Source organism: Mustela nigripes, chromosome 4 (genome assembly GCF_022355385.1).
Source record: "Mustela nigripes isolate SB6536 chromosome 4, MUSNIG.SB6536, whole genome shotgun sequence".
Classification (NCBI taxonomy): domain Eukaryota; kingdom Metazoa; phylum Chordata; class Mammalia; order Carnivora; family Mustelidae; genus Mustela; species Mustela nigripes.
In genome coordinates, this window is record NC_081560.1 from 70478132 (window position 1) to 70491340 (window position 13209).

General features: G+C 38.1%; 1 protein-coding gene across 7 annotated transcripts in view; it reads left to right on the forward strand.

Moving 5' to 3' along the window:
- The window catches only part of HEPACAM2 (HEPACAM family member 2), a 43892-nt gene extending 40304 nt beyond the window's left edge, over positions 1-3588 (forward strand). For 2 of the 7 annotated variants that reach the window (XM_059396844.1, XM_059396850.1), the window contains one exon: positions 2929-3588. In XM_059396844.1, the coding sequence (XP_059252827.1) occupies positions 2929-2932 (4 nt within the window). In that variant the 3' untranslated portion in view covers positions 2933-3588. The other 5 variants (XM_059396843.1, XM_059396849.1, XM_059396846.1 and 2 more) reach the window with 4 other exon arrangements.
- Positions 3589-13209: the final 9621 nt, after the last annotated feature.

Sequence of the window (13209 nt, forward strand, 5' to 3'; positions counted from 1 at the left end):
AAATAATTCTAGGGGAAAAAATAGACAAACACAAGTATCTTCCAGGGTCGTGCACTTGGGCCAGTGGACAAGATGCAGAGCTCTGGAATCTAGTATTTACCCCCAGTGAGTCTGGATATGAAAGAGATTTTCAGGCCAGTTCTCAAGCCTGATCATCTTGGTTATCTTGATGATTCTCCCATGACTGTGGTGATTTTAGAGCCAATGATCTGTCACTGGGAATAGGACCAGGAGAAAAAAAAAAAAACCCACAAAACATGCACAGCACGGTCACCATCACCATCAAATATCCAACCTCTTAACAGATTCAAAGTCTACTCTAAGTGAACAGAATCACAGCAAGGACTGGCCTCCCAGCCAGAGAGGATAAAATCTGAGCTGAGGCCAAAGCCAGGAAACTACTTACCAGTTAAGCTCAGGCCTGACACTAAGGAGTTGCCCTCCCTTCCCCACCGTGGAGAAACTAAGCCTACAGCCTTTTGAAATAATGAAATGAACTTCCCTCTTTTGTGCTATAGCTGCCTGCGGGCATAACTGCCACAAATCATCTTCCATCATTTCTTTATTTGTCATTTATTGACTTTGAAAAGAACATCAATAACCACACACAGGAACTTCCCCTCTGGCAAAAGAAACAGTTCTAGAGAAGTAATTCATGCACACCTCTGGATAGACACCAAAAATAACAGCAGTGGATGACTGCATGGGAAATCATCTTAGGGGGAGGGCACCCAGTCTTGGCGGGGGGGGGGGTGGGGGGGGCGGATATGCACTCATTTAACGGCTTAAGGACACCTCAGAGGACCCCATCAGTGCATCTCTTCTTAACCCAGGGAGCCTGGAGAAAAGGGAGTCAGGTACATTAGGAGCAGTCCCTGACAGAGGTAGGAACTTCTGGTCTGAAAAGAAAAGAAAAAATGTTGTAAAGAATTATATTATTGGGGCGCCTGGATGGCTGCGTCAGTTTACCATCTTACTCTTGATTTCATATCAGGTCATGATCTCAGGGTCCCGGGAAGGAGCCTCAGGTAGGGCTTCCTGCTCAGCACCTCGGAGTCTGCTTGTCCTTCTCCCTCCCCTTTTGCCCCTCTCTCCCTTAGGCTATTCTCTCTCAAATAAAAAAATAAATAAAATCTTAAAAGAATTATATTATCAATCTAGTAGAACACAATGGCGAAATATTATTCCATGACAGTTAAAAAAAAAAAAAGAAAATACCTCTCTAAAATAATACCTGACTCTCTTTACGTCTGGAGCAGAAAATGAAGGGATTTGTTTTTGTTGTTGTTGTTAAATGTAAGGAATAGAAAGAATTTTAAGAGTATGTCTGCTTCCCAACTTTAAGATTATACCCAATTAAGAATATTATCCTATTTAAACTCATGTGTTTTTCTATATGTCATTTATTCTGCATTATCTGTTTCTTTTTTTTTAATTTAGACTGTAAACAAGCCAAATGAAAACTTGGTTTGTCTTTTAAAGCTCCCAGTAATAAAGGAAATGCTGATTTATTTACAAAGCTATAGAATATGGCAGCTGTAATTTCAGAACACAAAATAAAGTGATCAGGTTGGTTTCGCATGTAAAAAAAAAAAAAGTGATTTTCTAAGTTAAAATAGAAAATCACCCTCTGAAACTAGACTGCTTTCAGACATGAGCAGTATCTTTAGAGTTTCTTGCGAATATAAAACTTTATTTTAGAAATAAACTTGGAAGGTTGAAAATAAGGCAGAAATGTTCTTTTTCAAGCATATAAAGGGCTATTCAAAACTGTTCTTGAGGACACGCTCCCTCGAGGGGCAGCAACCTGAGAACCCCAGTTCACACTACCCGTCCTCTCGCTCCATTGCCTAGGCTCGCCTCCTTCCCTGTCCTCCTCATCTTTCCTTGCTTCCCTTCTGTGTGTTTGTCTTCTAAGAACTCTGTCTTTACCTCCATTCTTCAATATCTGCCCTCTCTGAACTTCCCTTCTTTTTCCTTCTCTCTCTGGAAGACTGTTCCCTTCTCTCTAAAATCTCTTAAAATTTTCCTTTTTACACTTATTTTATTTACAGTCAATCTACAAACATTTCCAGAACATTATCTGCTAGGGGCTAGGGATAGAGGTTAAATAAGGCTGTCTTTTAAGGATTCCATAGTTTAGCGAGCTCTTGTTTGCTTGTTGTAATTAAGACTAGCGGTACTTGGTAGAATAAATATTCCTCAATAATTAAATATTCCCTAAACATGTAGAGGCCATTTTTTCTCTCTTGATTGCCTATGGCTTTATTCTTTATGTCCAGTTAAACTCAAAGGTCAATTGTATGACTAATGCAGTATTATAGGTGGCTAGTGAATTTCTCTCCTCCTCACTTCCCATAGTGAATGTACAAGCTGTAGATAAAGAATAATAACTTTCTGCTTTGTTGTACCTCTGTTTGACAGTTGCTTCTGAAATAGAAAAGACAGCCAACAAAATTCTTTTCTTTGGCTCTTAGACTATTCTAACAGTGTTGCTTTCATTAGTGCATGTGTCTGTTACCTAATTGGACTGGTGTTTAACAAATTGGTAAGTTGACCTGTTTTCACGTTTTAATACTCAGGCTACTTATTTGGATATTGAACTTGTAGCTACATTTATTTAAATGCTATCTGTTGACCTCACTAAATGCTCCTGGCAGTTTGTTTTGAATCCTTGACTGGCAATTAGTATCTTTAAATTCAGGATATTTGAGTAAACCTTTACTTTCAAAAGGAAATTATCTGCAGAATTTAGTGATTGCTTATTCCTTACACTTATTGGTTTATAAATGTAATTTTCTTGAACTAGTTCAAAAAATTTCTATTATTTGCAGGTATTGAAAGGAATAAAAGAATTTAAGGTTCTTCTACCTATGGAACTGGAACTCTGTAGAATATTTTACATATCTTGTAACATCTCTTTGCCAGGTGAGCATTCATAAACCAGTGCATTGGAGTGAAATAATGAAGGAACATTTTGAGGAAAAACAGTGGAAATGTATATTCATCTGGAATCAGTGAAGAAATCAAGCCCAATACCTCTTGCTCATTACTCCTTTCAAATGCAGAATAGAGTCATTTATAAAAATTATACTGAAGGTTTTCCAGCATATGCACAATGCATTGTGCTGTAGAGGAAGATGGTAGGGAAATAGTGGACAGTCTTTATCATAGTGACTAAGAGGAAGAAAAAGAAGGGACTTTCCAATTATTCTTTTCATATCAAGTCTCTCTAAAAAGCTCAATTAGTTCTAATCTATACTTTCACTTTCATCAACATTGCATATTCTATCTAATTTACAAATGTGGGAACTTTATATTTGTAAAAATTTCCAGCAGGTTTTGTTTTATTAATTCTCATTACTATTAAATTATTGTACTAATTTTTAAAATTTTATTCCCAAACTTCCTTCTTGGTATTTGTACCACACAATAAGGGTGGCTGTCACAACAGCAAGATTGCTCTCTAGACTGTCAATTACCATTGGCTTTTTTGAAAAGACATAAAACACTGAAGGAAATGACATGCTGAATTTTTTATTTTTGTTCAAGGAAAGATGGATTCAAATAAATTATTTTGGTTTTGCATATATATGTCCTCGACTCTTTGTCTTATAGGGAAAATTTTTACATAAAATATTGTACAGTTATTTTTTTATCCTTATTTGCCAGTGTGCAATTAAAGTGTAGATCATAGAGAACTACTAAAATAAGAATCTTCCTCTTGCATGGCTAATTATTTTTTCAGGCGTGGAATTTTTACTTGATTGAATTGCTGATTCTAGCAAAGGTCTCCCTCCTTGTATATTGCTGTATTTAAAAAATCAGTTAAGAGACCATGGTAGGATTAGAAAGTACCATTTTACAACCTCCAAGTGAAATTACTGATTCAGGTCACACTCATCATTAGCTAAGACTGCTGGATAAACGATAACAGATAAAACTAGATGACCAAAGATCAGGTTGCAGAAACTCTGTGAAGGAAAAGTAGTCTGAGACCTAGAGAGAAGCAGTTGTATGAAGTAGCACAAGGCAACTGTGCAGGACACAGGAGGCCCAGGGAGTGGGCACAGAATGGTCATCTGAGTGTTGCAGATCTTGAAGATGATAGATGAATATTTGTGTTTAATGACATTGGCTACAAACATTCTGACCTGACAGTACCACACTTCAAGATTTCATTTTAGCCAAATAAAGGTAGAAACAACCCAAATATTCAACAACAGGTCTTTAAATGACATTACATCCAAATACTCCAACTATTTTTTTTTTTTTAGGTTTTATTTATTTATTTGAAAGACAGAGATGGGAAGTAGGCAGAGAGGCAGGCAGAGAGAGGCGGGGGAAGCAGGCTCCCTGCCGAACAGAGAGCCTAATGCAGGACTTGATCCAAGGACCCCAGGATCATGACCTGAGCTGAAGGCAGAAGCTTTAACCCACTGAGCCACCCAGGCACCCCCAAACACTCCAACTATTAAAAAAGAAGATACAGGGACACCTGGGTGGCTCAGTGGGTTAAAGCCTCTGCCTTTGGCTCAGGTCACGGTCCCGGGGTCCTGGGATTGAGCCCTACATCAAGCCCTGCATCGGGCTCTCTGTTCAGCAGGGAGCCTGCTTTCCCCCGCCACCGCCCCATCTGCCTGCCTCTCTGCCTACTCATGACCTCTCTCTGTCAAATAAATGAATAAAACCTTTATTTAAAAAAAAAAGATATACACCTATATTTACTGACTTTAAACTATGTCTCATGACCTATTATTTAATACATAAGAAAGAAACCAAAAGAAGAACATTTCTTTTTCAAACTATTTCAAATGAACCACTGTATTTAAACTGTACTTCCCATCTTTTCACAGAAGCACATGGTTAAAGGAAAGTTTAGACTAATTTAACTCCTTTCTGGTCTTCTTTCTCTACCACCTTCCATATTTTTCTGCTGGAGAAGTCTACCAGTCCTACCACAAACATTTTCTTTTGCATTTGATATAATGCATAAAGGAAAGTTTAGACAATTTAACTCCTTTCTGGTCTTCTTTCTCTACCACCTTCCATATTTTTCTGCTGGAGAAATCTACCAGTCCTACCACAAACATTTTCTTTTGCATTTGATATAATGAAATAAGTTTATATAAACTTGGTGTATACATATACATGTATATATACATATATATGTAATAGATTATATAATCTAATTAGATCATCTATAGATTATATATATAATCAGAAAAGGAATTATTGTCCATTACTACTAAATATATAATATATATACATACATATATACTTGGAAATGCATACAGCTGACCAAAAGATAATTAAAACACCTTTAGAGAGTAGATCTTAAACATTATCACAACAGCAAAAAAGAAAATTGCAGTCATGGGATGTGTTGTGTTCACTAACCTTATTGTGGTAAATTATTTCCCAATATGTACATGTACCAAATAATCACATCTTAAGCTTACACAATGTTATACATCAATTATATCTCAGTAAGGCTAGAAAAACAATATAAAATCACTTGTATTCTCGCCTCTCGGAAATAACCTGTTAACATTTTCCTAGATTAGTTATGCATTTATTCTTTCATATACCTTCTAGTTCCAGAAAGAATTTATGGGAGCTCATATAAATGCATAACGTAACAAGATAAAATATACCCCCAAAATGAAGTTGATAAAGAAAACAGGATGAAGGAACAATGAGAGTTTACAAAGGCACATTGAAAGCAGAAATGAGGCTAATAACCAGTATGATGAATTCCCCTTCATCTCCAAGTATTGTTTTATTACACCAGGATCACACAGCATATACAGGTGGATGTCTAAGGAGGGACTTCTAAACCAAATGCAATTTGTAACTGTCAGTCCAAAAAAGGTTGCAATCCCCTCACAGGGTTGGAAAAGAGCAGGTCAGCTTTCCCAGCCACTACTCACGGAAGTTCCATCTGCCCCTCCCCTCCTTCCTCAGTCCTGAATTCCCTCCCTCCCTAAGGTCCTTGCATCTCTGGGAGACCAGATTAACTCCCATGAGCTCCAGCTGTGTCTCTGTGTTCCCCTTCCAAGACCCAACCCTGGAACTCTTTCAATCATGGACCATCTTACATAGCCTTTTCTTGCATGGGTAACAATACATTCACATGCTTCCCAACCAAAATCTTATAAGAATGATGTGCCAAGACAACTGTTTGTATTCGGTTTTGGTTTGGCTGATTTTGTGTATCCCTCCAGAGTTCCTTACCACAAACCAAAGGAAATACAAACATATATTTTTATTTTCTCAAACTCACTTTTCAGTCACTTGTAATTCCTCTCATTTTTGTATTGTTCTCTCACACACAAATATACAGACTCTCTTAGAGCATGGTTCCACTCAAAGCAACAAGGAATTGCTGAAGGGAGCAATGTGAAAGCTGTCAATGGGGTGTCACACCAGGTGACTCACTGCTTTTTTAGTATATGGTGATGAAAATCTCATAAATTAATCAAGGTTTCCAAGGGAAGCGATGGACCAAATCCAGATGTTTACCTAATTAACAAATTAATCTTTAAAAACCAGCCTGAAGTTCTTTCCTTATTACTAAACATAGTCTTAGCTAAGCTGTTGTTAAAATTTCTAACTTTCTACTAATTGCTTCTAACTTGGAATAGAATTGTATTCCTAGTGTTCATTAAAGAATATATCCTACTGATAGAGTTTTAAACAAAAATTAATAAAATACTTGTGAATAAAACAGCTTCCCTTGTTTTTCTGACATTTGTGTACTTCCATGTTAATAAGACCATTTCAGTTAAAACAAACTGCATACATATCCTCAAAGATAGTCCATGTGCTCACTCCGTTTTATGAGATCATAGCATCTTACAAAGTTTTGTTAAAATAATAAAATTGGGTGATGACATAGAACATGGAATATGGGTAATACTTTATATATTATAAAGATTTCACTTATTTTTAGAAAGATTTTATTTTCTGTTCCTATACTGCTGTGTACCCTATGAATTTTTATGTCCTTATATATTCCTCTAAAGTTCATGTTTCAGTATACATGAATGTGTATGCTTTAGTTTCATGAGGCAAGAAGAAAGCAAAGTTTTCTTTCTCATAAGCAGATGTGGAAATCATACGTAGCACCTGGATTTAACACTGTTATTCTCCTTCCTTCTCATCTTTGAGGTAGTGTTTATTGTTATTACCATGTTAGCCTTGTGGTTTATCAACATTTTCATACCATTAACGACTTTGATCTTCACAAGAACCTTGGGGCTAGAGAAGCATGCCCATTTTATAGACAAATAGAGACTCAGAAAGTGAAAAGACTCCGAAAATCATCAAACCAACGAGTGACAGAGCTGATCTCCAAACTGCACTTCTGGCTCCAAGGCCAAGGTCTATTCCAATGTACCAATTGATTTCTCTGGACAAGGCACGCTGGAGTGGAGTTCACACCAATTTTTCTTCTGTCAGCCCTACTTTTAGGAGCTTCATTAATTTCAAATACCACTGGGCCTCCAGCAAACAGGTTATTTGTTTTTTGTGCCTGAGAACCTTCTCACTTAATATCCTCCTAGGGAACATGACAGCTCAATTGCTTGTCATACAATAGGGCAGGAACTGGCAGATTGCTTCTTCCCTGCAGCAGAATTCCACCTTGAGTTAATGAGAGAAGGTTTCTGAAGCTTCAGAGTAGTCCCTTCAATTCTACATAAAGCAGTTGTCCCAGGAGGTGGGGACTTCAGAGACCCCCAAGATAGCATGCTTTTCTGAGTGTCCCATATGGCGTCCATCCCAGCATAAGCACTTTAGAACACAGACAATAATGTTTTTTGAACTTTACTGAATTAGATTACCTGTCCTCTGTATATTTAATGAAGACTCCATTTATAGGAGGCAAATAAATTACTGTGTTTCCAATAACCAAGTTCCTCTGAGACTGATTCTCAGGGCACTTGAGAATTTTGGGAGCTATTTTTCCTGAAGTTCACTGAGATCCTATCAAAATATTTTGTTTAATAAAAAAAAGTTATCAGGGTCTGACTGTAACTACAAAATTTTATTCTTATTATAAAATAATTAGTTTATGGCTCACAGATCACTTGTCAGGACTAGTGTAGGATTCCAAATAGAAATGCCTGATAAACAGTTGCATATCCAACATGAGAACTTTGAGGACAGGCCTGGGTTTAAGAAATAAAATTTGAATCATTTTTATATACTTACAATGCCTTTGGCAGCAAATAACAGAAAACTCTAACTAAAACTGACTTAGAATAATTTATTATCCCAAATGACGGGAAGTTCAAATGCAAGGTAGACTCCAGGATTGGTTCATTTAATGACTCAACGGTATCATCAAGAACCCAAGTTCTCTTCCATTTCTCCACTCTGCTCTCATGGTTACAGATGGCTACAGCAGTTGCAGAAATTATATCTAGACATCACAAAATCCAGAACATGGGGGAAAAAACACCTTTTCCTAGGTCGTTTTCTTATGCATAAAGAAACTTTTCCCAGCAGCTTCCACCAGAATTCCAGTAGTTTTTCCTTGGCTATGTGAAATGACCTCTCCTAAAGGAATTACTGGCAAGAGGTACGAGATTAGATTGGTACAGTATGCAGAATTTAACCCCCTGGAGATGGAGTCAACACTCCCAGAAGAACATGGCTGGGTGGAGGAAGAGTAGACATCCAAATAAAATTGAAGTTTTTTATGGAAATGAAAAAATGGAAATGGATGCAAGAGGATGAGATCAAGAGCAAACAAGGAGGGAAACACCCTTGGAAAGACCAACTTTAGGAAATTAAAGAGAAGCCAAGGAAGGTTAAGCAAAAGAACTTGGGAAGAAACTTTTTTTTACTTGAGACATTTCTGGTTTTTTGAGAAAGGCTTGTATTGCTATATACTTTCCTCTCAGGACCACCTTTGCTGTGTCCCAAAGATTTTGAACAATTGTGTTTTCATTTTCTTTTGTTTCCATGAATTTTTAAAATTCTTCTTTAATTCTTTAATTTCCTGGTTGATCCACTCATTGTTTAGGAGGATGCTCTTTAGCCTTCATGTATTTGAGTTCTTTTCAACTTTCCTCTTGTGATCAAGTTCTAGTTTCAATGAATTGTGCTCTGAAAATATGCAGATTGAGACCTGATTTGTGACCCAGGATATTTTGTGATTTGTGAACTATTCTGGAGAATGCTCCATGTGCATTAGAGAAGAATGTGTATTCTGTTGTTTTGGGATGGAATGTTCTAAATATATCTGTGATGTCCATCTGGTCCAATGTGTCATTTAAGGCCTTTATTTCCTTGTTGATCTTTTGCTTAGATGATCTGTCCATTTCTGTGAGGGGGTGTTAAAGTCCCCTACTATTATTGTATTATTGTTGATGTGTTTCTTTGATTCTGTTATTAATTGGTTTGTATAATTGGCTGCTCCCATGTTAGGAGCATAGACATTTAAAATTGTTAGGTCTTCTTGTTGTACAGACCCTTAAATATGATATAGTTTCCTTCCTCATCTCTCATTATAGTCTTTGGTTTAAAATCTAATTTATCTGATATAAGGACTGCCACCCCCACTTTATTTTGATGTCCATCAGCACGGTAAATTGTTTTCCACCCCCTCAACTTTAAATCTGGAGGTGTCTTTGGGTCTAAAATGAGTTTCTCGTAGACAGCATATCATTGGTTCTTGTTTTTTTTGTTTTGTTTTGTTTTGTTTTTAATCCATTCTGATACCCTGTGTCTTTTGATTGAGGCCTTTAGCCCATTTACATTCAGGATAGCTATTGAAAGATATGAATTTAGTATTAGTATTGGTATTACAGCCATTGTACTGCCTGTAAGGTGACTGTTACTGTATATTGTCTCTATTCCTGTCTGGTCTGTTACTTTTAGGCTCTCTCTTTGCTTAGAGGACCCCTTTCAATATTTCCTGTAGGGCTGGTTTGGTGTTTGCAAATTCTTTTAGTTTTTGTTTGTCCTGGAAGCTTTCTATCTCTCCTTCTATTTTCAATGACAGCCTAGCTGGATATAGTATTCTTTTTTTTTTCAGATTTTTATTTATTTATTTGACAGACAGAGATCACAAGTAGGCAGAGAGGCAGGCAGAGAGAGAGAGGAGGAAGCAGGCTCCCCGCTTGAGCAGAGAGCCCCATGCGGGGCTCGATCCCAGGACTCTGAGATCATGACCCAAGCTGAAGGCAGAGGCTTTAACCCACTGAGCCACCCAGGTGCCCCTGGATATAGTATTCTTAACTGTATATTTTTCTTGTTTAGTGCTCTGAATATATCATGCCAGTCCTTTCTGGCCTGCCAGGTCTCTGTGGATAGGTCTGCTGCCAATCTAATATTTCTACTGTTGAATGTTACAGACCTCTTGTCCTGAGCTGCTTTCAGGATTTTCTCTTTGCCACTGAGACTTGTAAGTTTTACTATTAGATGACAGGGTATGGACCTATTTTTATTGATTTTGATTGGGGTTCTGAGTGCCTTCTAGATTTTGATGCTTGTTCCCTTTGCCAAATTAGGGAATTTCTCTGTAATATGCTCCAATATACCTTCTGCCTCTCTCTCTTTCTTCTTCTGGGGTCCCAATTATTCTAATATTTTTTCATCTTATGGTATCACTTATCTCTCGAATTCTCTCCTCGTGGTCCAATAGTTGTTTGTCTCTCTTTTGCTCAACTTCTTTATACTCCATCATTTGGTCTTCTATACCATTAATTCTCTCTTCTGCCTCATTTATCCTAGCAGTAAGAGCCTCCATTTTTTATTGCACCTCATTAATATCTTTTAAAATTTCAACTAGGTTTGATTTTAGTCTTTTATTTCTCCAGAAAGGGATTCTCTGATATCTTCCATGCTTTTTTTCGAGCCCAGCTAGCACCTTGATAATCATCATTCTGAACTCTAGCTCTGACATATTACTAATGTCCATATTGATTAGGTCCCTAGCCATTGGTACTGCCTCTTGTTCTTTTTTGTGTGTGGTGAGTTTTCCACCTTTTCATTTATCCAGATGAGAATAGACAAATGAGAGAACAAAATACTAAATGGGTAGCAATGACCCCAGAATATATACACTAACCAAATCAGAAGAGACCAAAACCAGGGGGAGAAGAAGAGGGGGGGAAAAGGGGGGATATATATATATATATATATATATATATTAGACTGGTGAATAGAACTGGGCTATATATATATATATATATATATGTGTGTGTGTGTGTGTGTGTGTGTATTAGACTGGTGAATAGAACAGGGCTACACGCTTCATTTTGGGTGTATTTTGGTCTTTTGGAAAAAAACTACTTCCTAATATTTTAAAGAAAAAAATATATATATGGGTAAACATGATGAAGGGATGGAATATGATTGTAAAGATGAAAGTTTAATAAGATTCTAAAGAAGGAATTCATAAGAAGTTGGTGGAAAAAAAGAGAAAAAAAGAGGAAAGAATGTGATCAGGCTGGAGACTAGAATAAACCCATGCACTGGATTTAGGGTATATTTTGATCTATTAGAAGAAATTGTATTCCAAAATTTTAAAGAAAAAAAAACCCTATATGTATACAAAAAATAAATACAATGAAGGGATAAAATATGAATATAACAATGAGAACTTTTTAAAGATTATTTATTTATTTATTTGACAGATAGAGATCACAAGTAGGCAGAGAGACAGAGGGAGAGGGGGAAGCAGGCTCCCCACCAAGCAGAGAGCCCAATGTGGAGCTCAACCCCAGGACCCTGAGACCATGACCTAAACCAAAGACAGAGGCTTAACCCACTGAGCCACCCAGGTGCCACTATAAGAATGAAAATTTTTAAAAAGATTTTAAAAAAGGTATTGATAAGAAAAAATAGTTATGTTAAAATAGGTTAGAGGAAAATTTTTAAAAATAGAATAAGAAAAAAAATTTAAAGATTTAATTTTGGAAGACTAAAGAATCATGGGGAAAAAGCCATGAATTTTTTTTTTTAAGATTTTAGTTATTATTTGACAGAGAGAGGCACAATGAGAGAGGGAACACAAGCAGGGGGAGTTGGGGGAGGGAGAAGCATGCTTCCCGCTGAGTGTGGAGACCAATGTGGTGCTCGGTCCCAGGACCCTGGGATCATGACCTAAGCCGAAGGCAGATACTTAACAACTGAGCCACACAGGTGCCCCAAAAAGCCATGAAGTCTATGTGTTGCTTTCCCCTAGCTCTGGAATTCTGCAGTTCTTATTGATATGTGAACTTGGTCTTGGCTGGATGTCCTTGCTGATCTTCTGGGGGAGGGGCCTGTTGTGGTCATTCTCCAATGTCTTTGCCCAAGGTGGAATTGCACCACCCTTGCCAGGGGCCAAGCTAAGTAATCTGCTCGGGTTTGCTCTCAGGAGCTTTTGTTACCTGAATGCTTTCCATAGAGCATTAGAGGATGGGAATGAAAATGGCAGCCTCCCAGTCTCTGGCCCCGTAGGAGCCGAGAGTTCAGGGCCCCACTCCTCAGTGCACCCTTAGAAAAAATTAGTCAATCCCTCCTGTCTCCCTGGTCTCCAGCCACACTCGGAGCTCACCCAGCCTGTGACTGAGCATTTCTATCTCTGGCGCACAGCCCCGATTGGAGTCTCCAAACCCAGAAGGTTCCTGCAGCACACTCCCATGCCACTCCTCCCAGAGGAGGAAAGAGGGGGTCTTTCTGGATCTGCCACTTGTGGGGACCCTGTTCGAAGAACAGTGGCCCAACTTTGCTTTGGATCACGGTTTAAGGTAATTCTGAGCTGAGAGCCCACTTTTCGGCTCCATCTCTGCAGGCAGTTTCCCTGCTCTGATACCGGGGAGGTCTGCCACACTCAGAAACCCCTGGTCTTTTTGTGACCCTGTGGGTCCTGAGACCACACTGTCTCTGCGAGGGCTTCAACCCCACTTAGCCCTGGAGCAAAGTCCCTCAGTGTAGCAGACTTCTAAAAGTTCTGATTTTGTGCTTGACTGCTCCCTCACTTGCCAGGAGCCCCCCCACCCCATCTGTCTTCCTATATATCACCTCAGATTCACTTTTCTGCACATCTCACCTTCCAGAAAGTGGTTGATTTTCTGTTCCTAGAATTGCTGTTCTTCTTCTCTTCTATCTCTTGTTGAGTTTGTAGGTGTTCAAAATGGTTTGATAACGATCTAATTGAACTCCTGGGACCTGATATTTCAGTCTCCTACTCCTCAGTCATCTTGCTTC